Below are 26,019 nucleotides of genomic sequence, written 5' to 3' on the forward strand. Positions count from 1 at the left end.
TCCCTGAAGGGAAATTCGAGCGAAATAACTAGCTAGCTATATAAAAAGAAAGAAAGAAAGAAATATATTTTAAAATCTTTATATTATTTTTATAGGATTTTTATAGTTTTGTTCTTATTCATATTTTATTTCAAGCTCTTTGATTATAACGGTGGTCACTTGTCTCTAAATGTGCCACATAAAAAATTATAATCCAAAAGTAACAGCAGAAGCAATACTTTTTAAATATCGCTGTGATTTTATTTTATTCTGATTTTACATACTGTAGATGCTAAAAAATATCCTTCTCCCTTTTTCAGTGTCATGGCGATACGCAATGATCCAGACGTGGACCTGTCTAATCCAGAGTCAAAAGCGTACTCAAGAACAGTTAGTACAAAGGCCAAAACTAAAGAGAGAGGCCACTGGTCAAGTAAAGTAGAATTTATCCTGGCTGTTACTGGACAAATCATTGGTCTAGGAAATGTGTGGAGGTTTCCTTACTTGTGCTACAAGAATGGAGGTGGTAGGTATAAAGAATGAGCATTGTATTTCTCATTAAAGATCCTTACATATTCATATTCTTACATCTGAATCATATTCAGATAATTTGGAAATTGGAAAGGGGACTTTCTGTACTTGATACCAAACAAGTACTCTCTTAAAATTATAGTAAATTCTAGGGAGATCTTCTGGAAATTAGTTTCAGGAGAACTTGCACCCATTAAAAATTGCAGAGTATGTTTGAAATTTTAAAATGTATTGTATAAATAGATACATAGACACAGATTGGAATCTTCCTGGAATAGGCTCCAAGCCCCTGCCTCCCTGTCCCTACAGGATAAAGTGGTATAGATGAGGGGAATAAGAGATAAACAGTAATTCAATTTGAACTGCCTTGTTTTTTAAGCCAGAAAACAAAAAGCAATAAACTGTCCTTGCCATTCCTATACCCCATACAAATCTCTTTTAGAAGTCTTTTAGTACAAATGATAAAACAAAATATCATTTTTTGTGGATATATAATCTTAAGAATGCATTGTCCAGAGTAAACGACATAAATGGAGCATGTCCCAGGACATAACAGAAATTTATTTAATCTCATTTTTCACTAATGGAATCTGTAAAAAAAAAAAAAAAAATCAGGACAGTGTCTCAAACAATTCAAAAGGTTTTGCATAACCTAGTCAATCAACTGAATCATCCCCCCTTAATAATTTGTGGATGATTTCCATTAGAGTGACCTACAAAATATTAGGGAAATTAAAATGATTTGCCAGGAAGGATTAGCCAAAATGTTGGTAAACTGTGATGTCTGAATACAAGTTAATGCAAACAAACTTATTTTACCTCACTGTATAGCATGATATACAGTATGTTATAAAAAAGTGTATATTAGGCTGCTCTGAATGTAAACCATTTAAGCTCAAAGGGTCAAAAATTGTCTCTATGATCCCCAGGAGTGTTCTTAATACCATATTTGGTTTTCCTGTTTGCTTGTGGCATTCCACTGTTTCTCATGGAGATATCATTGGGTCAGTACACCAGTCAGGGTAGCATCACCTGCTGGAGGAAAATCTGCCCTTTGTTTGAAGGTGAGTGACTACAGTTTAAAAAAGAGTTGTAGGGAGCCCGTCGCCTGAGTATGGAAAGTCTAAAAAGTCTAAAAAGTTAAAAACTTCTTAGGCCATAATTGGAGGTATATTGCAAATCTTTGATCAAGTCAAAGATTTATTCGCTGTGGTAAACCATCAACTGCTACTTTTCCCTCTTCTGTGGATCCAAGTGAATCAGAAAGAATCTGAAACCATTTTAAAATAACCTGCTATAAATTGATAAATCAACATCATCAGAAAAAAGATTTACACTAGATGAGACTACTCTCTTAATCTCTTTCTATCTCTATCTGTATATACTGTATTGTCTCACACAGTATTGTGTATTATTATACTTACAATAAAATTATCTTACTAATTATCTTTATTATTATTATTATTATTATTATCATTATTATTATTATCATTATTATTATTATTATTGTTATTGTTATTATTATCATCAAAATAGTCTTACTTAGATTGCAGTTGATAGCAATGAATTCCTACTGCAGGTCACTTCATCAGTTTGCTTTTGAAGAAAGGATATTCCTCATTGATTTTCTCTTTCCAACATCTCTAAACTAACAAAAAATATAATAATTTGATCGAACAATGCTTCTAATCAGATTCGCATCCTTACTGATGAGAGTAAACTTAGACACCCTTTAGAGGAACCTTATTGTAGCCATAATTTTATAACCTGGTTGGGCTCAGCCTGAAACAGCAGTGGGGAGCCATGACTGCCATTTGGAAATTAGACACAAATATATGACAAATTAATTCTGCACCATATATTAAAGGCAGACAGTTTTCTAGGAAGAAAAATACAAGAAATACTTAAAATAGAAATAAAAAATCTGACATGTGGTAAACTATTAAGAAGGTTGTCATGTTGAAAAAAAATATGACTAATTCTTGGTCACTCATCAGCATTAACATGACAGAATTAATTTGTTCAATGAGTGTATTTTCCACTTTTTTTCTGCAGGCTTGGGGTATGGAACTATAGTGGTACTGTTGCATTCCAGCATCTACTACATTATCATCATGGCCTGGGCATTCTTTTATCTCTTTTCCTCTTTTAGTACTGAGCTACCATGGGCTAGCTGCAGCAATGTTTGGAACACTGGTATGGTTTATATATATATATATATGTGCATTTTCACTGTGATAGAATCTAAAAAGAAAAGTCTGGAAATCACATTGTATGATTTTTTTTTACAATTTATTTGTAAATTACTGTGTCAAATAAGTATTTAATCACTTGCTTATCAGCCAGATTTCTGACCCTCAAAGACCAGTTATTTTGCTTTTTAATAGTCCATATGCTTCTTATTCCTTGGTTTACCTGGCTGTGTGCTTTGGGTCATTGTCATGTTGGAAGATGCAGCCACAACCCATCTTTAATGCTCTGACTGAGGGAAGGAGGTTTTCGCCCAATATGTCACAATACATGGCCCCATTCATCCTCTCCTTAATACAGTGCAGTCGTCCTGTCCCCTTTTTGTCTTCCTCCAAACACGGCCAATGGAGTTAAGACCAAAAAGTTCTACTTTCGTCTCATCTGACCACAGGACTTTCTCCCATGACTCCTCTTGTTCATCCAGGTGGTCCCTGGCAAACTTCAGACGGGCCTGGACATGGGCTGACTTAAGTAGGGGAAACGTCCGTACGATGCAAGATTTTAAACCATAACGTTTTAGTGTATTACTGATAGTAGCCTTGGAAACAATGGTTCCAGCTCTCTTCCCGGCATTGACCAACCCCTCCTGTGTAGTTCTGGGCTGATTCTTTACAATTCTTAGCATCATTGATACCCTATGTATCCATTTAGACTTTGGCTGATTGTGGGTTGCACAGGTGTCTTTATGACAGCTAACGACCTCAAACAGGTGCCACTAATTTAGAATCATGAGCGGAGTGTAGCTGGACTATTTAAAAGCAAAATAACTGGACTTTGAGGGTCAGACATCTGGCTGATAAGCAAGTGATCAAATACTTATTTGACACAGTAATTCACAAATAAATTGTTAAAAAAAAATCATACAATGAAATTTCCGGATTTTTCTTTTTAGATTCTGTGTCTCACAGTGGTAATGCACCAACTGTATGCTGAAAATTGTAGACCCCTTCATGATTTCTAAGTAAAAAAAAAAAAAAAATATATATATATATATATATATATTTTTTTTTTTTACTAAAATTTTTTATATATATATATATATATATATATATATATATATATATATATATATATATATATATATATATATATATTTATTTTTTTTACTAAAACCACCCAGAATTAACTATAACAGTGACTGTGTGCATGTGCTTTTTACAAAAAAAGTCTTAAATTTTTAGCTGTGTTTTCTGTTCTTAACAGAAACTTGTGTTGAATTTGATAAAAAGGACAAATTTAGCAACTGGAGTAGATCAGAAAATGCCACTTCACCTGAACAAGAGTTTTGGGAGTGAGTTGTTTTTCCTGTACTTCCAATAAATCATGTTTTTAGATTTTTCAGAAGGAAATGGTGCAACTATGGTTTGTGCGTTTCAGGAAGAAAGTGCTAAATCTTACAAGCAGTGTGGATGAGCTGGGCCATGTGAGGTGGGAGCTGGCTTTGTGTCTACTCTTGGCTTGGATCATCTGCTACTTCTGTGTGTGGAAAGGAGTGAAGTCTACTGGCAAGGTGTGTGTCTCATTAGACTTATTTAGAGGCAATTGATGATTGACTGACTTTGTAATCATTTAATGTTCTTTGTTATAAGTTCATAAAAAACAAATTTTCTCTTTCTCCACCAGGTGGTCTATTTTACTGCTACTTTTCCTTATGTGATGTTGATGGTGCTGTTGGTGCGTGGACTTACATTGCCTGGTGCCATTGATGGCATCAGATTTTACCTGTACCCAGATCCTACACGTCTCATGGACCCACAGGTAGAAATATAAGCAGATTTTAGGTAAAAAATATTTGCATATGCATTGGATATAGCATAATGGCACAACACCCAATCATGTTATTTTTAGCCTTTAATTTTGTCTAATAATCTTCAATGACTTCACAATTCACTACAGTACAAAACTATGCACCATGGTAGGACCATGCACCATAGAGTGGTACCATACAGTATACTGTACCATGGTACTGTCAAATTCCATGGTACAGTTACCATTTAACTACCATGGGACCTATACTGTGGTAAAATTTATTATGGTCACATTATCACACTGGAATAGATTTAGGGTCTTTTTTTTTTTTCAGAGAATAAAATCTTGCAACAAACAGGTAGAAATACTTTCTAAACTATTACATCATTTTTTAAAACACTGTGGCAAAAGATTTTCGGGAAGGCCCATATATATAAGTGTGATGGTCAGGTGTCCATAAACTTTTAGTGATATACAGTAGGATTACTTCACTGATTTACTATGAAACGTTTTTTTTTCTTTCTCCAAGCATGATAAGGCAAAATTTTGCTAAGAATTTTTTATGATTTTTTCAAATGATTTGCGAATGTTGACAGACATCTGTGGCCTTCTTTTTAGCATAGGATTTTTGCATGGGTTTTTAGAACAAAGATGATTATAGTGTAATTAATTGACTATTGTTTATTTTGTATTGTTCCTTCCCTCCGAGTCCTTTCAGATCATTCTGCAAAGCAACTGTTACAGTAGCTTCTCTTTTGTCATCCTTATCATTAGTCCAATATGTTATAATTTAAATAAAATTGTTATAACACCCAAATTCAAACATGCCCACACACATTATTTAAGTACATTCAGAATCTTTGTTTACATTTATGTATATTTATATATTTTCTTTGAGTACAATCTCAAAAGACAACTACTTGTAATTTGTTTATACATTGGAATATTTTAAACAACAACAATAGTTGCTTTGCTCAATATTATTTTATCAGTCACTTGTTACAATTTAATTTGATCAATAAAGAGCTACAACCCGTTTGTTTTTTTTGTGTGTCATATTGTAAATGTCTGGTGAGTAAATGCCATCTTGGTACGCAGGTGTGGATGGACGCTGGAACTCAAATTTTTTATTCCTATGCTCTCTGCATGGGCTGCCTTGCTGCACTTGGAAGTTACAACAAGTACAACAATAACTGCTACAAGTAAGGGAAATAAGCAAATTTTTGGAGATAGGGTACTTCAAAGTCCAGGTTGGTCATTAATGTATCAAATAATTAACGCACACACCCATGCAGAAAAACTTGATCCCTACGTTAACACATATGCGGTGTTGTGCTACTTACTTTAAAAAGTAATGAGTTACTATTACTACTACTTATTACTTTTCTATAAATTTAATATATTATCATTACAAGTTAATATCTTAGGTAACATGTTATTTTTAAATATGCTGTCTTTTTTAAAAGATAATATACCGCCTAATTTTTCGAAATAAGTCGGGATGGCAGCAATGATGCACAAGAGTGGATGCAGTGGTGATGCAGAAGCAGCTATAAGAGGGTGCCAAAATATATAACCAGAGGCAATTTTTCCTAAGTTTGACCAAGAAGAGGTCGTATGCAGTCCCATCTTAACCTGCCATTATGCCCTGGGGCGAGAGGTTTATAATGTAGCTGAAACAAATTAAACATCGCTGTTTTATGCAAAATAATAGTGAATAATATAAATCCAGTTTGCACACAACCAAGGTAAATGGTTTACCTTGGTTTAGTTTTATGGTTTAGTCCTGACTCCAAAGCCATCATGTGACTAGTTTGGAAAAAAAGAGGAAAGAAGAAGTATAGGAAGGGGCAAAATATATGCAGCTATGTTATCTACTTTAAATGTCTGAACAAATAATTTGGACTAAGCTGGAGCAGACTGGTCCTTTTTTCCTTTTCCCTTTTTCAAACGAGATGCTAAAGGGGAGTTCATGCCTAGTGTGCCATTCACGCTAGTGGCACCCATAAATACAACAAGAATTATATTACAATATATTACATTACTTAAGCTGACTTAAGCATGAACGCAAAAGGTAGTCACGTTTGTATTACTAGTTATTAAATATGTCATATGTTCATATTACTTCGTTACTATACTGATAAACAACTTTCTAAGTTACTAGTTACTTAAAAAAAAAATAATAATAAAATAAAAAAAAAAATATATATATATATATGCATGAATGTATGTATGTATTACAGTAACATGTTACTTGTGTGCTTCTAGAGTGCTTAATCCCTAGAACTGCTAGTGCAGTATATAAAAGAATGTAAAGAGTCCAAAGTGGTAGCTCAGCAGCTTTCTGTGAATTTATATGATTAAATCTTGTGTATTTTTTCACATGACACGATAGCATGGATGGTCAGTGATTATCTGGTTTTCTTTGCTTTGCAGGGACTGTATTTATCTCTGCCTGTTGAACAGCACCACCAGTTTTGTTGCTGGCTTTGCCATCTTTTCAGTGCTGGGCTTCATGGCTTATGAGCAGGAGACAGACATCTCAACAGTGGCAGAGTCAGGTGTCTAAACTTATTAACCTATTTATTAATTCCAACCAACACTTAAAGGGAATTTTATTTGTTGAGCAAAGTGTCATCCACATATAATATTTTTTCAGGTCCAGGGCTGGCCTTTATTGCATATCCCAGAGCAGTTGCGATGATGCCTTTTCCACAACTATGGGCCTTTTGTTTTTTCTTTATGATAGTTCTGTTGGGCTTGGACACTGAGGTCAGCACAAGGAAAACTTAGCAGAAGTTGTTAAAAATAATTTTAAATCATTTTTACAATTTTTAATGTTTTAAAGGAAAAATTGCGATGTGAATTTGCTGTAAATTCTTATATATCTTTCTACCCCTGCCCCTCCCCAACTGATTAGTTTGTGGGATTGGAGACATTAATGACAGCTATAACTGATCTCTACCCTTCCTATTTACTCCGTGGTTATCGACGAGAACTCGCTCTGCTCTTCATCTGTGTTGGGTGTTTCTTCATTGGCCTGGTTATGGTAACAGAGGTCATTATGATTTTTTCATTACCATAGATAAAATGTTTACTTGCAATGTATTTTCGTTGCTGTCTATGTAAACTTTAGTAAAATCCACAGAAATTCCATTAGTTTAAAAATAACACCTCTAAATTATATACTCCATAGTATATCTTTAGTATAACAAATCTTGAATATATCTCTATAAGCTTTTAAAAGTTTCTGGAAACATAATACAGTCAAAAGTATTTAAAGAGACAATTCTTTACCATGGTTTTGTTTTTGACTCTTGGTTTCACTCTTCAGGGTGGCTTATATATTTTCCAGTTGTTTGATTACTATTGCTGCAGTGGGATGACACTTCTATTATTCGCCATTCTGCAGTCAGTGTGTATTGGCTGGGTGTATGGTGAGTGCACATCTAAAGCCTACAGATTCAGATTGCAGAAAGTTGTATATAAAGAGTAATGCATAATCAGTATTTAATTATGGTTATTTAAATATATAATTATTATATATTTTTCTTAGGAGCTAACCGTCTGCATGATAATATTGAGGACATGATTGGCTATCGACCACTGTTCTTAATAAAGTACTCTTGGAAATATATTATTCCTCTGGTCTGCACTGTAAGTATCTTATGTTTTCTGACTTTTTTTTTTTTTTTTGCTTATTATAAATAATTTACTGACTCAACACATCTGGTAGTAATAATAGCCCCAGGGTCTGTAAATTTCATGATCATTGTTTTATGTACTCCAGTGTTTTTTTTTTCTTGTAGACCAATCCTTTGTTTAAGATTATGTCTCTTTTCAAGCCAGTAAGTTGTCATGCAAACTATAGTTTTTTTTTTTTTTTTTTTTTTACCAAAGCCTGAGACAATGTTTTCTGACAGGTTAAGAAGGCTAAATATAAGTATATCAAAAAATTTAAATCTGTAAAACAGCTGGTCCCTGATTTACGGACGTGTTACATCCCGGGAGCACATTTGTTTCTTCGATAATTTCTGAACCAGTAAACCTTTTTTTTCCGATAATTTCTGAACCCAATTTAAGCAACCTGTTGGAGAAGAATTTTGTTCGTGTGTGCCAGTGTCTATCAGCTCCTCTTGCACAACCACCTTAAGGTCAAACTTTAAATATCAGTTTCATATCACTGCAATTTCGTTTTTAGTTTTTGTGGCGTCCCAGAAGAATCTTAGTATGGACCAGGTCAATACTGCAATACTGGTGCTGTCTTCTCCCAGCGGTCCTGGTCTATTCTTAAACTGCACCCATATGAATACTATTCCCACTGTTTAACTCCATATGGAAAATTTGGGGGATTTTGTAACTTCTTAATAAATGTAAAAATGGAAGCATTGGCAGAAAATCATTAAATATAAAATTTTAACTTATACACATTTTTTGACCTTTAAAGTCAGATGGCCTATTTTCCCCACTTTGTCATATGTATATTTGACCACACAATATTTTGGTATATGTCTGGTATAATATATAGCAAAATATTATTTTACCCCCATTGTGTCCTTTGCACTGGGCTTGGAACAAGACATCTGCTTCTAACCTGAGCTCTGTTCTTTAGCTGAGCTCCCTTTAGCCAAGGAGACTAATGTGGCTGTTAAGACAGATCTCATAAGTCTTTTGTCCCTAAGTTACACAGTTTTAATCTGTCTACTGTCAACCAGAATTTGAAATGCTCTTCCAAATGCTGGGTTTTCTGGAACTCCTTATCATGGGGACAGAATCTGATATGGCTGAAGTACATTAGGGACATTACGGGTCGGATCCTCCTCATGAGTTTTTTGTATTGCATAAGGAGGATGCGGGGGTCCATGGTCATTGTTGTACAGTATAATGTATTCTGGGAAAAAGATAAGGTAGCATTACATATTATATAGAGTGTACATTATTTGTTAGAAAGTTATAGACAGTATGATATTGATTTTAATTTTTTTTTCTTTAGGGTACATTTGTCTTCTCTCTTGTCAAATTCACTCCTCTGAAGTTTAACAATATAATTGAATATCCCTGGTGGGGCTACGCTATTGGCTGGTACTTCACACTCTCTTCAACTTTATTGGTTCCTCTTTGGATGATTTATGCTCTCCTCACTTCTAGTGGCTCATTGAGACAGGTATGTTCCATTCCATGTCTACCACAAGAAACCTTAAAATAAATTAAATTGATTACTTATGTTTTATTACTTATTGTTACTTGTTGCAACTCATAATCTTTGACCATCCCTAGAGATTCCATGTTCTCTGCACCCCAGACAAAAACCTTTCTCTGAACTCAAGCAGAAAAGAAAACTGTTCAACATTTATTGGCCTCACAGCATTGCCACAAAGTCAAGAAGATCCTTGAAGGAAAACCATGGTGTACATTTTAAGCCTTTTGTGGGTTTATTTATTTAACTCAGTGTACATCAGCTTCTGAACATATTTTTTTACACACTGCCATTGGTTAAGCAGTTTTATGAAATTTTAAATTACACTATGTATTACAAGACCACATAGGTTATTCCACTGTTAATCACAAGGATTGTGTTTTGAAGTAGACTTTTATAATTTCTGTTAGAATATAAACTGGCAACTAACAATGTATGTTAGAATGTAAGGGAGGGGGGCAACTGTTAGTGTTTGTCAGTGTGTCAGTAAAATACTTCCATTGTATTATTTCCTTGAACGTTTATAGAATATGTGAAAGGATCAGGGCATTTGGCAAATGACATAAAAATCTTCTCTTTTGTGAAAAAACTAGAATATTCAGGGACCCCAGTGTTTGTGGCACTCCAGTTCAGTTTAAAGTGGTTATGGAATATTTCATACTTGCCCTGTACTTTTTCTTTCTAAATATTAGAATACCTGAAACCTACAAAGTTTTTCACCCAAACAAGATCAGTAGCCCCTCTTTCTACTCCCTACATCTCCCTATCCAGAGCAGTTAACAAGTATTTTTAGTGAATGGTTAGTACACTTACTACAACTCCCCAGCCAGAAATAATCAGTTATAAGTAATTCATACTGTAACATACTCTTTTATTATATGTAGAAAGTTTTTTTTTTTTTACTGTTGTGTACAAGATGAAATTTATTTTTTTATTATAAACGTGCAGAGCTCTGTAAAAACTGTAATCGCTGGAGCTGAGATCAGTGTGTAATATTTGGCCGGGGGTTATTTGAATGGATGTGATCATCTAAATCTGCATAACACAAGCTGTTACCTGCTCTGAAGAGTGAAGGCCAAGCTTGTGTCAGGGTTTGAAGGAGGGGCTGCTCGGTTGGTTTAAGCCAAACATTTCCAGGAATCCTAATGTTTTTATGCATATCACATACACATTGTGCAGTAAGCAACTACACACATGAACATCAGCTGCAACCAGACACCTAGTCACCTGAGGAGGGAAAAACTTTACAGGTGGTTACAGGTGTGTGTGTGTGTGTGTGTGTGTGTGTGTGTGTGTGTGTGTGTGTGTGTGTATGTGTGTGTGTGCGTGTGTGTGTGCACTGCATTGACTGGATTTCCACACATCAAGTGGTTCAACCATCATCATTTTGAACACTCTTCTAGTCTGCTCTTGAATTAATAAAAACATGCTGGTATCAGACAAGAATGATAGAGTCAGTCACACAAATGTCTTTGGAAGGTATAAAGCTTAGATATATGCATTTAAAAATGCCTCTGACAAGGTTAATAAAAGAGCATTTATAGTTAGATTCTATGAAGCACATATCAAACACAAGGCCCCTGTCGAACACTGTCTGCTGTATTTTTATCGCCCCATGCAAAATCTAAAAAATTATTTGTACAGTAGTACACTATATACTGTACATGCCACACCATTTGCTTTTTTTATGTAATTAAAAAAAATCTATTCATGTAATGTTTTCCTTTTTTTTGTGCTCCCTTAATAATTTGTTTCTGTGAGCAATATACATGTTGTGGCATGCTGTTTAGAGTTTTAGGCAATTATTTGTGATTTGATGCAATGTAAAAAAAAATAAAAAAATACCAGTTTCAGTTTGATTTTAGGTAATGTGGGACACTTTTTGACAAATGCCCCAGTATACTGGCAAAACCTATTTATGTACCACAGAAATGTCTTAATTAATTTGTCGACACATATTCTTTGGAATAAAATAAATAAATAAATAAATACAGTATAACATTTGATAAGACTCATTCCATATAAGACACACATCTCTCAGTTTGTTCAGGCATTGTAGGGCAACTTATGGGGGTAACTTATAGGGCAACAGCCTACTTTAAAACTTTGCAGTGACTGCACAACTTTTTATTTAACATGAAATAGATAATATTATTCAGTGCCAGAAAATTTGATTACAGCATGCATCATGTTATTTAAAGCTAATCAAAGTATGTTGTAAATTTTTTAAAATGTCTTTTTTTATTGCAAATTAACCATTATGCAAATATCACATTTAAAAGAAGAATAACCATTGATCATGGGTTGGTGATATCGAAATGAATACTAATCATTGTCATATCAGACTTCAACATTTATTTATTTTTTAAGTAAATTGTGTTTGCTCAGAGGCAAAGTGGTTAGCACTGTAGTCCCAGGGTTATGATTTCCAGGGTTGAAGGTTTGATTCTTGCTTCAGGTCTGCATGCATGGAAAACTGGGTACTCTGGTTCCCTTTTTAACACATGCAGCTTAGGCTGTTTGGCATTTCTGTGCATGTGTGCATGTTATTAAATTGAGTCTCCAGCAAACATTCTTTTATTGTCATTAAACATAAAAAATGCAGTATAAATCAATGTCCCACATTACCTAATCATACTTTGCCACTTTGCCAAACTGATTTAGCATTAAAAAGTTTTTCTTTCGAAAAAACAAATACTTGCCTAATAAATAATGTTATTTGTCACATGTCACTGAATATTGTGCTTTTACTGGGCAAACTTCCTTTTACAATAGATCATGCACGCTCAGACCAATTAAAAGTATTGTTTCCTGACCAGAGGTGTGTCGCAACATTCCAGAAAATTGCAGTTATTGGATGCTGATTTTCACATGATATCTTGAATGCATTGAAAACTTAAATGTCCAACATATACCCCACTTGACCTGAATGCGTACATAAATGGACCCAGGACAAGAATCAAACCTTTTACTGTGATGGTGCAAGGCCACAACGCCAACCACTACTCCACCGTACTGTCATCAATAAGTCATCTTTGAGTTAATCATTATAAATTTATTCAGTAATGGCTAATATATAATATTTTTTTTACAAATAGTTTTGTGTTAACAAATGCATTTTATTAGCAGATTAAAATTGTGAGAAATGCACTTCTATTTTTCTTGGTGTGACCTGTTAGCATTCAAACATGAATATAAAAGTAATAATGTCTTATCTCATATATATATATATATATATATATATATATATATATATATATATATATATATATATATATACTGATGAAACTCTTCTTTTAAAGATACTGATTGTCATTAGTCAAAATATTACTTCTTATGTAATTAAAAAGCATAAAAAACTTTGACAACTGCTTTAAATAAAGGGGGGCTGCCAAATGAGCAAATGTCTTTTAGATAAAAGGTTGTTGAACCTATTGTACCCACCTACTTCATTAACCAGGATCCTTATATTATGAAAAATACAGTAGGAGGCAGCTAATGTTTTATACCGTACCAGGGAAGCTGAGCAGCACTTTTTTTTTTTTTTAAACATTTAGGAGAAGAGAAACCTGTCCATCATCTTAAACTACTGACTGCATCCACCAGGTAGCCTGAGCCTTTTGCAATTTTCTTGTTTAATCATGCATTTATAATAATAGAAATTATGCTCAATAATAATTTTAGTAACTTAATTATTAAAAGTGTTCATATACACATTATAATATTATAATGTATGTATAATATAAGAATAAGATTGTGACATGGCAGTGTTCTGAAAATGTAAAAAAAAAATTGTTGTCAAATGAAATTGAAAGATATTTTAATTTTGTCACATACACAGTCATACACAGTATGATGTGAAGTGGAATGCTTATACAACTGCTGATGACCTAAAAACTTAAAAATAAGAAAAGTAGCTTTCTCAATAAGAATATAAGGGATGAAATATGAGAATTAAAAAAAATGGGAATATAGAAAAATATGGGGAAAAAACTTTGGCTGTAAAAAGAACTTTTACATTTTTTGTACATTATGTACAAATAAAAAATAAGATAATAAAATTAAAATAGTAATATATAAAAAATTTAATAAAATTTAGTAAACTAAAGAAGAGTAGAAGTGGAATGTAGAAACCATGACAAGTTATAGGCAAGACAATATGCAGAATGTGCAAAGTAATGTGCAAAAGTCACAGTTTAAAATTCACAGTTCTGTGGTGAGCAAATGTGCCATATGTAATGTGTGGTGTAGTGAGGTTTGTAGATCAGAGTGTTAAGTCCTATGTGGTGATTAAGAGTCGATATACGTAGGCTGTGGGAAGGAGCTTCACCTCAGTCTCTATGTGTTGGCCTTCAGGGAGCGGAATCGCTTTCCTGACCCCAACAGAGAGAACAGTCCATTGTTAAGGTGGCTGAGGTCCTTCACGATCTTCCTGGCCTTGGTCAAGCACCACTTGCTGTGGATTGAGTGCAGTTCAGGCCAACTAAAATATACTGTAAAACTAACAGATAACAGTATTGTATAGATGATAAAAGGAAGGAAACATGAAAAATAAGTTAATGTAAAGTACAATGCGTATGTATATTTTTATATTCTCATTGACATTTTATTCAAATCATTTGATTTTATTACAGTAAGTAAAACATTTGCCAAATTTAAATATACACTAAAACTAATTTAGAGACGGTGCTTAACTCTGTGACCTCAATAGGGTTCCATTACATTCTATTCAAAGTTTTTCATTTATGCCCCTGTAATATGTGGTACAGATGCTTAAAAAGCTGCTTTTATCTTCTTGCAGTGATATGGCAAAACATAGTACTCCAGAGTTGGACCTGTCTAATCCAGAGTCAATCTCAAACTCAGGAAGAACTAATAAAAAGGGGCAAACTAAAGAAAGAGGGCAATGGTCGAGTAAAACAGAATTTCTCCTGGCGGTTGCTGGACAAATCATCGGCCTAGGAAATGTGTGGAGGTTTCCTTACTTGTGCTACAAGAATGGAGGTGGTAGGTGTACAGAATGATCATTATATTTCTGATTAAAAATCCTTAGCAAATGATTAAGAAGCTAATAAATCCTTTATTTATTCTCTATACTGCTTTATCCTGTACACGGGAGGCCTGGAGCCTATCCTAGGAGACTTTGGGCACGAGACAGGTTATTCCCTGGACGGGATGCCCACCTATCGCAGGATGCGCACAGACACATGCACACACAATATGGCAAATTTCAATTTAAAATCTCTGCATGTCTTTTGACTGAGGGAGGAACCCAGAGCACCTGAAAGAAACCTCCCAAGCATGGGGAAATCATGCAAATTCCACACAACCACAGACCCGAAGTGGAAATCAAACCCTTGATCCTGGAGATGTGAGGCCACAATGCTATGTCACCGTACTGCCGTTAATAAGTCATCTTTCTGTTAAACATTAAAAATCTATCCAATAATACCTCAGTCTATTGCACATAGTTATGCATTAAAAAATGCATTTGATCAGCAAATTATAACTGTGCAACAAGTTGTCAACATCTTAAGTAAGTTTCAAACTTCATTTTAAGTAAAAGAAACCTTGCACTTGTGTCGACGAATCCAAAATCAGATAATCTATTTTGATATAAATAATAAGAAATTTTTCTATGTTGTTTTTATTTCATCTGTTGTTGTCCTACAGAGATAAACATATTCACACTACTTTACCATATGATCGATCTTTTACATATATGAAGTAATGTGACAATAATTGTGGCTTAAGAATAATAAAATAAAGAGGTGTGTGTGTGTGTGTGTGTGTGTGTGTGTGTGTGTGTGTGTGTGTGTGTGTGTGTAAAATACGCAGTACAGTTATACAGTGATTTAATGTTAATTATAATATGTCACCCACATATTTTTTTACATTTTATTTTTGCACTATTAGTACAAAGCAATCAACTGACAAAGAGCCTCCATTTGCAAAACTACAGGACAGCTACCAAATCTAACCAAACTTGAAGGAGTGCAAATTATTAAATTCCTATTCCCCCCTTTATAATGATTGTTTAATGGCTATGCAAAACAATTGTGTACTCAGAACTAATTTAGATTTTTGACTTGTAAAAAAAAAAATTCTTGGTGCTATGATTTGCGTCGTTGTCTTGTTAAAATGTAAACCATTGCATCAGCCTGAAATCCTGAGCAGTCTGGAAGAGGTTTCTATGCAGAACTTTTTTTTCCTGCATTATCTGTATACTCTTCTAGTCCCTGATGAAGAAACATTAACATCACATAAAATTAACATATTAACATTGATTATAAATAAAGTTAATGCGGGGGGATAAGAGAAGGAAAGATAGCTGACAAAACAATCAACACTGGATGGGTATAAGGTCTTGTAAAGAAAACAAATGTACATCCAGAATGCAATGTTTCTCATGTCATTGTTGGCTGCTTAAATGTAATTTGTATTAGCTATTTATATTCTTGGGAGTGAGGTGTGGTGCAACCTGTGAGGTGCAGAAGAGTAGATTTCGCAGATATATCACTATTATGCTAAGAAATCAGTTTGGTTGTGTCTGTTTTTCTCAGGAGTGTTTTTAATACCATATTTGGTATTCCTGTTTGCCTGTGGAATTCCACTGTTCCTCCTGGAGATATCAATAGGTCAGTACACAAGTCAAGGTAGCATCACCTGCTGGAGAAATATCTGCCCTTTGTTTCAAGGTGAGTCTTTATGCTTTTAACCTTAAAAACATCCAGCAAGTTAATGTCTACTGTTTTTTTTTGTCTAGATATCTCCTTAGCCAGGGCAAGGGGTAATATCCCTAAGTGAAGAGCAAACCAATATACGCAATATGTGCAAATATGCCATAAGGGAGATGACTGCTACAATATATCTTTAAAATTAATACTAAAACATCTCATTTGTGACAAACTATTGCGCAAGCTGTCCTTAGTGTACATTTGATTTTTATGAACGTTTTATCTTTTCACCTGCTATTCTGTAGGCCTAGGCTATGGAACCACAGTGGTCCTGTTGTACTGCGTTATCTACTACATTATCATCATGGCCTGGGCATTCTTCTATCTTTTTTCTTCTTTTAGCTCTGAGCTACCATGGGCTAGCTGCAACAATGCCTGGAACACTGGTACACATAACAAAACATACAAAACAGGTTTAAGTAGTACAGTGACCATGTGCATGTGCTATACTTGAAACAAGTCTTAAACATTCAGCTGTGTTTTCTTTTTAATATCCTTAACAGAAACCTGTGTTGAATTTGATAAACAAATATTAAGCAACTGGAGTATACCAGAAAATGCAACTTCACCTGCTGAAGAATTCTGGGAGTAAAGTTTTATTTTATAATGTACTGACAATAAAGTAACTGTATTATCGCATGAATCAAAAGGTAACAGCTCAAGTATTGTTTGTGTTTTTCAGGAGGAGAGTGTTAAATCTAACAAGAAGTATGGGTGATCTGGGCAATGTGAGATGGGAGCTGGCTCTGTGTCTCCTTTTAGCTTGGATCATCTGCTACTTCTGTGTGTGGAAGGGAGTAAAATCTACAGGCAAAGTAAGAGAATTTACTCATTACACTTACTCAGAAGGTATTGATATTAAATTCAACTTTTGCAATTTACAGTGACCATTGTTAAAGCACTTTACAAATAAAATTATATTGAACTGAACCATTTCACTGAGAGAGGAAGTATATATATATATATTTTTCCCTTTACTCTATCTATTCGTCTTGTCCATATGTTTGCTTGTTCCAGATTGCCATTAGCTTGATAACTCAAAAGCAGGTGGTTGAATGTTAAAGATTTGGAATTATCAGTTGTTTTTCCTTTCTTTCAGGTGGTCTATTTTACTGCTACTTTTCCTTATGTGATGTTGATGGTGCTGTTGGTACGTGGGGTCACATTACCTGGAGCTGTTGATGGCATCAGATTTTACCTGTACCCAGATCCTACACGTCTCACCGATCCACAGGTAGAATACAGAAAATTTCTGACTAAGCTTAATATGACATGCCAATGGACAGGGATAAACATATTCATGATTTTACCATGTTCAAATAATAACGGATAGTTCATAGATTTTTTATACCTTGTTCATTCCAGATTTCTTAGTTTAATCCTCACTTGTTTGAGCTCAATTAATCAACATGGGCCCGGTTTTCCGAAAGCTTCTTATCGCTAAGTAGTTCTTAAGTTATACCTTAATGTCTCTCTTAACGTTATGACGCGATTCCCGAAACGTTTATACTCTAAGTATATCTTAGGTAAGTCACACATTTGTAAGGTTGGTCTGGACCTCACTCTTAGCGTTGTTTCAGCTCAAGACGCTAGATGCCGCCACTGAGCAGCAGTCTTTATAAATCAGCAGTGTATGCATGCACATTATGGCATGTTATCAAAGTCGTATTAATGATGGAATATACTTTAGGCTTGTTTCATAATTTTATTTTATTTAATATTAGAACTAATAGATTGACTTTTAGTTAGCCTATTTCATAATGTGACTAATGCATTAAAATTGGCAATTACTTTTAATATTGAACAGGTGGCAAACAATTTGGCTCTAAGTGGCTAAGATCGTATACTATAATGGGTAATCATGGTGGCATCCAGAAAGCAACAGATATGGCAGCGATACAGCGTGTTGTTGTGCTAAACCGAAGACGGTGCCGTCCATGGAGCTGTGTGGTTTATAAATTTTTTCTTTAGGCAAAACTTCAGCCCTTTTCATATTTTGCGGTCCCTGAGGTGGCTATTTTAATTAAGTTTTGCCTTCCAAGGCATCAGATTATGAAGCTTCTTGACCTGCTCAGACCCCCGTGCCAGGTCAACGCGCTCTATGTCCCGATGTCCAGCTGCTTGCTGCTTTTTGTTTAAAAGATGATTTATTGATCATTAGCCATCATTAGGATGGAGTTTTCTTTTGACATGTTTAATTTTATGATGAAATTTGATTTAGTTAAATGAGAAAATAAACTTGGGAGTTTCAAACCCTGTATCCATTATTTTTTTCTGAGTGATTATAATGTCTTCTCTGTCTTTTCATCGTATTCATTCCATAAGTGCGCTATACAACCCCAACCACTGACATGCTTCTCCTAAAGTTGTATACGCCTACACAATAGAATATCTCTGTCAAAAGTTAACTGGATGTTTAAGCTAAAATGTCATATTGCTGATTAATCTTGATTTATCCAATGGGTAGTGAACTCAGGTCGCAAGATTGGAACACAGCTTCTCTCGCCGCTGCTCTGCCTCAAGCACAGCAAACCTTTTTAAACCACTTATAATTTCTATCTCAGACTAGTGTCGGTACTCTGGTACAAACAAGTCTTCAAAAATAAACGTTATTGGAAAAGTTTTGTACAATGTTTAATTTGCATAGAGTAAGTGCTGCAATAAGTGCTGTCTTTCTTAACGCTGTCATGCAAAAGGAGTGAAAAATCAATTCCTAGGTCAATCAATGTCAGCTAATTCTGTACCTTCACTGTAGACAGCGCCTTGTAACGTTGGACGTAAGGGGCAGCAACTTAAGAAGACTCTTAAGGGACAGTTCGGGGAACACAAGTAAACAACCTACATAAGATATACTGTATCTTAAGAGTCTCCTTAGCACGCTAAGAATGTGCATTATTGGGAAAACGGGCCATGTTCAGTAAAACAATATGATCTGTAGCATCAATAGGGCATAAAAGAGTTTCTATGTTACACTGCAAATGACTACTGAGTGATTTCGCTTTTATGACATGTAGGTGTGGATGGATGCTGGAACACAGATTTTTTTCTCTTATGCTCTCTGTATGGGCTGCCTTGCTGCTCTAGGAAGCTACAACAAATACAAAAACAACTGCTACAAGTGAGAAAATAAGCTCATTCAAAATTATAAAATTAAAAATTTACTTAAAGCCTAATAATTGTTCATGAAAAACTATAGGGACTGCCAAAATACTTAAGGCAGTTTCCTTAATTTGAAGTCATGCAGTTTATTAAAGTTTATAAACATTCCACATAACTATAATTGTCATGTGTGCTAGGCATCAGTCAATACTTACTTTCTTCATTACAGCACAAACACACATGCAACTACTGTATGTAAAACTATGTAAAAGAAAATAATTCATACTTTCTAAATGGGGAGGGGGTTTTGTGGAATTTCATTGTAAATTTTTATTAATTATCTGTACATATAACCAGATAGCTCAGATTGTCAATGATAGCTTTTTGTATCTGTGCTTTGCAGGGACTGTATTTATCTCTGCCTGTTGAACAGCACCACCAGTTTTGTTGCTGGCTTTGCCATCTTCTCTGTGCTGGGCTTCATGGCTTATGAGCAGGACACAGACATCTCAACAGTGGCAGAGTCAGGTAACTAAAGTTATAATCTATCTACTAATTCCAACCAACATGTACTGTACAGAAATTTTGAAGTATTGAGCAAAATGTCATTTACATACAGTATAATTTGTTTCCCTAGGTCCAGGGCTGGCTTTTATTGCATACCCCAGGGCAGTTGCAATGATGCCTTTTCCACAACTATGGGCCTTTTGTTTTTTTCTTATGGTAGTTCTGTTAGGCTTGGACACTGAGGTCAGTAAAAGAAACGTTCATTTAAATGCAGTCTTATTTACTGGGCTATGGAAAGGACATGTTTTGTTATGTTTCATGCTCATTTTAAAATGGATTCAAATCCTTTTTTCCCTTCGTCATTCTACACATAATAGTCACAATGACAATGCAACAGGTGTTTGGAGTGTTTCGTTATTTTATCCCATTTAAATGATAATTTGGTAATACTTACTGTTCATAAGCATTCATTTACATAAGCATTCAGACATAATTAGGAAAGGCACAAACCTCTTCATATAATGTGCCACTGTAAATGGTGTAGACAACAAAGCTATAAGGTCAGGAGAAGTATCTGTAGATCTTTAAGACAGCATTGTGTCAAGACACAGATCTGGGAAAGGATACTAAAAATGTTTTGCAGCATTGAAAGTGCCCAAAACCATGGTAGCCTCCCTTATTCTCCAATGGAAGAGACTTGCTGCCCAGCCAAACTGAGTAATCAGTAATCAGAGACAAAAGGCCTTGGTCATCAAGAAGGATAACCCAGGGGTTACTATACATGAGATCCTGAGTTCCCTTGTGGAGACGGGGAGCCTTATAGAAGGACAATCATCACAGCAGCACTCCACTAATCAGGCCTCGGACAGATAAGAGCCATTCTCCACTAAAAGACACAACAACTTGCTAGGAGTTAAAAACATCTAACATGGTGGTACATCAAGCTTTGGGAATGTTTTTTTTTTTCTTCTGTGATTGGGGACTATTCAACATAGAGGGAAAATGGATGCAGAAAATAAAGAGCTAATTGAAAACATCCAGAATGCTTTGAATCCCATACTGGAGTGTCAGTTTATATTTCAACAAGAAAATAATTTAATCTTGAATATTTCTACTAAGAAGAATGGAAGAATCTTGAGACTGTCATTGCTCCCAACAATGTGGTACTAGGTGATGAGTTTGAATACTTATGCACTGTAAATGGGATATTTCGTCATTTTTTCTTTTTTTTTATGAATTACAAAATATTCCACACACCTTTTTGCTTTGTCATTGTGGAGAATTGTGTGTCAAATGCTGAGGGGAAAACAGATCAATTTAAGTTGACTGTGAAACATAACCAATTGTGGAAAAAATGTGGATCTAAAACTTTCTTTATGATTGTCCATATTTAAATGTGTAAAATATGTGACAGTACATTCTTATATGTTTTTCTGTTTTGCACCTCTCTGTTTAGTTTGTGGGATTGGAGACATTAATGACAGCTATAACTGATCTCTACCCTTCCTATTTACTCCGTGGTTATCGGCGTGAATTTTCTTTGCTCTTCATTTGTTTTGGGAGTTTTCTCATTGGACTGGTTATGGTAACAGAGGTCATTATGATTTTTTCATTACCCTAGATAAAATGTCATCTTGCACTCTACTAGTATAGATTACTGTATGTGAACTATGTAAATATGTACTGTAAGATATACTGAAGTCTACAAAATTCCATAATGAAATTCTCATTAGTTCTATTAATAGTGTTAATAGTGTCTCTAAAGTAGTGGTTTGCAACCCTGCTCCTGGAGGACCCTCTGTTCTGCACATATTAGTGTATTCTCAGCTCCCAGAACAAATTTTTTAATCAAAACTTTTTTGTCTAAATCGCAGCTCCACTAATCAACTAATTAACAGGCGGAATGGGAAAAAAATTCAGAGAATTGCGTAAAATTTTTAGCGTAGGATTCCTCCAGGACCTGCTCTAAATGATATACTACATACTAGATTAAATATTAGATTAAAAAGTTCTTGTAAACATAATACAATTAAAATTAATTTAGCAGACATTTCCTCACCAAGGTTCATAAATTTTTTCATTAAGTCAAGCCCCATATTCTGACTCTCAGTTTCATCCTTCAGGGCGGCTTGTATATTTTCCAGTTGTTTGATTACTATTGCTGCAGTGGGATGACACTTCTGTTATTCGCCATTCTGCAGTCAGTGTGTATAGGGTGGGTGTATGGTGAGTACATAAAGCTTTTGTAGTTTGAGAAGAGTGCATGTTTATGGGCTGGCGATTAAGTTTCCAAAAAGGTAAGTACAGTATATAGTGAGTAAAATATTCTGTAGGTTAAGGACGGTCATGAAAATTTATTACTTTTTTTTTTCATAGGGGCCAATCATCTATATGAAAATATTGAGGACATGATAGGCTATCGACCACTGTTTTTAATAAAGTACTCTTGGAAATACATTATTCCTCTAGTCTGCACTGTAAGTACCTTAAAATGTGTTCTGTCTTTTTTGGTTAGAAAAAACATTGTCTGCTGCTAGTGATAGACTTGGGGCCTGTAAATTTAGTAAACATGGCTTCATGTAAAAAATGTTGCAAGACAGAAGCAATACGTATTTATTTTATGACCCTTGGGACCAAGTACTTACATGGCATTAAGCAATGCAAATTATAAGTAAAATTAAAATTCGTTTGCCAACTGATAAATCTTTGGAGTTTCATTCAGCAAATACCTATACAGTGGAACCTTGGATTATGAGCATAATTCATTCCGGAAGTGGGCTTGTATTCCAAAACACTCGTAAACCAAATGTAATTTACCCATAAAAAATAATGAAAGAAACTTAAATTATTTGTTCCACAGCTCAAAAAAATAAATACATTAAAATAACTAACACAAAATATAAAGCAAAAATGAAACAAACTAACTTGCATTTTACCTTTTAAAAAAATGAAAAGAATTCCCGACTGATAAGTGTTTCCGTTCAAGTGTTTTACGGTGTGTGTGTGTGTGTGTGTGTGTGTGTGTGTGTGTGTGTGTGTGTGTGTGTGTGTGTGAAGCCCCTCCCGTCCCGAGAGAGTGTATGAACCGGCTTGGTGTCAACTTACGCTCGCGCACACACATAAGACTGTTTTGTCTGAAAAATTAGCAAGGAACATCACTAATGACACTTGTGTAAGCGCATACTAATGGAATCACTGCTATAAAGTAAAACAAACAAACAAATTTACCTGCACTTTACTATATCACCAAAATTATTTTTTTTACTCAAATTACGTGGTGTAAGCAGGGATCATTTCATGCTTTACATCACAGTCTGATTAATTCATACTAGCATTTGTTGTCAGCTATTTCTTTTATAATTTGTTTCTTAGTTCCAGCAAACAGACAAAACAGGACAAAAACAAGGAAATGAGAACAGACTCAAAACCCAGGACTGCATGTAAAGTTATCAAAAGCTCAGTATCTGTTGGAATGAGGCTGAAATATAAAACGATATAAACGTGTATAAACATTTTGAGTGCTTGAGTGTGTTAATGTATGTGAACTCAGGTGTACATGATTTGTAATCAGGTGACTGTGAATGTTGGTGTGAGTCTTAGTCCATGTCGTAATTGGGCTGCGGTGTAGGCTGCACTGTTCTTTGGGAAATTAAGTCAGACTCCAAATCTCGGATTAAGTTTTATTCCTTTATTCAGTCCTTCAGAGAGTTGATTAGGCATCCAGCTGTTATTTTCATTTAAATCCACTGCTTTCATTTCTGTTAAGAACCTGTATGCATATATACATTCACAGTGTAGCTCAGTGATGATTTATTGTTACATGCTAGATTTACTGCATTTATTAATTTAATGAATTAATGAATTAAGTTATTTATTTTTAACATTCGCAACAAAATAAAAACATAATTAAACAGTAAATTAAACTGATATTATGCTACTACAAGGAGCAAAAGAATGCATGGCATGTTTTCCAGCTATAGACACTTTAAAGTAATGTTTATACTGCTTTGCAGTCTAGGCTGAAACATATTTAAACAGTATGTTAAACTATGTTTAAAAGGATTTTTCAAAACATATTAAACATAATTTGATTTTGAAAAATCGTGCTTATTTTGATCATTATCAATTAATAAATACTATCCTAATATTTGATTTGTCTCTTTTTTTTTTTTTTTTTTTACTTTTCAGTGCAATGTTTGTATTTAAAGCCATGCAGCAATTACATTAGCATACCTGATAACTCATTACCTAAATTACTTTATTTACTGCCTCAACAGTGTTCAGTTATTAATGAAACAAAGTCAATAATTGATGTGATGACAGTTTGCTTAAAATACAGTTTCAGGGACAATTTATAAGGAAATTAGCTGCTTAGGTTTACTGAACATTCAGCATAGCCAGCCATAGTCCTTCTGAGGAACTTGTTACACCTGCTTCTTTTTTTCATGCATACAAAACCTGTTTTTTTTGGAGGTTTTTTTGTGTGCTTGCCTGAAAGTGGTCTTTTACATAATATGCTGCCTTAGTTTCTGCTGTACAGATATTTTGCATAATAATAAGAATAAGAATAAGAATAAGAAGAATTTATTTTATTTAATTGTTTTTGTGCTACAACTACAATACAAAATTTCTTAGTAAAGTCCAAAAACCTTACGAGACTCTGCGCCCCTAGTGTGCTCTTCTGACAACATTGACAGGGGGTTCATTCTTCTCTGAACAGACAAATAGCACAAACCCAACAGAAATGACAAAAATAATAAAAGGTACAGACAATATGATCTTAAATTTGACAAATATTGTTTCCGTTTAGGGGACATTTATCTTCTCTCTGGTTAAATTCACTCCTCTGAAGTTTAACAATATAATTGAATATCCCTGGTGGGGCTACGCTGTTGGCTGGTACTTCACACTTTCTTCAACATTATTGGTTCCTCTTTGGATGATTTATGCTCTTCTCACTTCCAGTGGCTCATTGAGACAGGTATGTTCCATTCCAGACTAAATATGAGAACAAAGATTACATTGTGACAGAGTTTGTTCACAGACTCCTTTTTACTGTATTTATTTACCATAAGAAACTTATTAATTATGACTTAAAACTGCCTATTTAATTTTATATCCATTGAACATCCTTAGCGACTACATGTTCTCTGCACACCTCTGACCTCAAGCAACGGGACAAATGGTTCAACTTTTACTGGCTTTACAGCTTTACCACAAAAGCCAGAACATCCTTGAAGCCAAACCATGATGATCATGATGATTTGTGGTACTTGTTTATTGTAGGGTGGTAGTCTATTTAACTCATTGTGCATCAGCTCTCGAATTATAATTTTACATGCTCCATGTATTAAGCAGTTTTATTAAAAATGTTTGATGGACAAGCTAAGAGTGTTTTAAGTTGTGTACAGTAAAAACAGATTGTCTTACATTTAAAGTATAAAAGAATGTAAAGTGACATTTTGGTAAGTAAACATATTACTGTATATGTATAATTACTGCCATTTTTGTAGGTTTTTTTAAACAAAATCTATATATAAAAAAAAAAAATAAATTATAGGACCACACACACACACACACACACACACACACACACACACACACACACACACACACACACACACACACACTACACCATTCAACAAGTTAGAACAAGTTAACCCTAAATGATGAACAGACTTTAGTCTGAAAGTTTAGACTGAACCCCAAACCAACCACAAAGTAATTGGTGGAAGAGTTGGAGGAATCAGGTACTAAAATTAAAACCCAAAGATTCAAGGTGGGGGCTCAAGCCTTAGGTTAAGACATTGGTGGGAACGCCTGCATGGATGTTCATGTTAGTTGCACGATTGACAAAAAAGAGAAGCAAGAGAAAGCAGGCATAGAGACAGAGATTTATGTCTTTAGTGTCTACACAACAACATTCAGCTGTAAATATATAGCCATCACTGCACAAGGAAAATACTCCTT

General features: G+C 34.5%; 2 protein-coding genes across 2 annotated transcripts; both read left to right on the forward strand.

Moving 5' to 3' along the window:
* Nucleotides 1-301: 301 nt before the first annotated feature.
* LOC128526638 (sodium- and chloride-dependent GABA transporter 2-like) lies at nucleotides 302-10,932 on the forward strand. Its single transcript, XM_053498709.1, has 14 exons — nucleotides 302-505; nucleotides 1,440-1,574; nucleotides 2,566-2,706; nucleotides 3,964-4,051; nucleotides 4,138-4,270; nucleotides 4,384-4,518; nucleotides 5,608-5,711; nucleotides 6,946-7,070; nucleotides 7,169-7,281; nucleotides 7,430-7,567; nucleotides 7,844-7,946; nucleotides 8,066-8,166; nucleotides 9,503-9,673; nucleotides 9,787-10,932. The coding sequence occupies exons 1-14, from the start codon at nucleotides 304-306 to the stop codon at nucleotides 9,901-9,903; spliced, it is 1,806 nt and encodes a 601-aa protein (XP_053354684.1). The 5' UTR covers nucleotides 302-303; the 3' UTR covers nucleotides 9,904-10,932.
* A 2,300-nt stretch (nucleotides 10,933-13,232) lies between these two features.
* Nucleotides 13,233-25,421, forward strand: LOC128526095 (sodium- and chloride-dependent GABA transporter 2-like). The gene is made up of 15 exons (XM_053497671.1): nucleotides 13,233-13,312; nucleotides 14,508-14,713; nucleotides 16,270-16,404; nucleotides 16,689-16,829; nucleotides 16,947-17,031; nucleotides 17,126-17,258; nucleotides 17,543-17,677; nucleotides 19,458-19,561; nucleotides 19,946-20,070; nucleotides 20,180-20,292; nucleotides 21,506-21,643; nucleotides 22,173-22,275; nucleotides 22,426-22,526; nucleotides 24,860-25,030; nucleotides 25,186-25,421. The coding sequence occupies exons 2-15, from the start codon at nucleotides 14,512-14,514 to the stop codon at nucleotides 25,285-25,287; spliced, it is 1,788 nt and encodes a 595-aa protein (XP_053353646.1). The 5' UTR covers nucleotides 13,233-13,312; nucleotides 14,508-14,511; the 3' UTR covers nucleotides 25,288-25,421.
* The last annotated feature ends 598 nt before the right edge of the window (nucleotides 25,422-26,019 follow it).

The sequence above is a fragment of the Clarias gariepinus genome, chromosome 6 (assembly GCF_024256425.1).
Source record: "Clarias gariepinus isolate MV-2021 ecotype Netherlands chromosome 6, CGAR_prim_01v2, whole genome shotgun sequence".
Taxonomy (NCBI): domain Eukaryota; kingdom Metazoa; phylum Chordata; class Actinopteri; order Siluriformes; family Clariidae; genus Clarias; species Clarias gariepinus.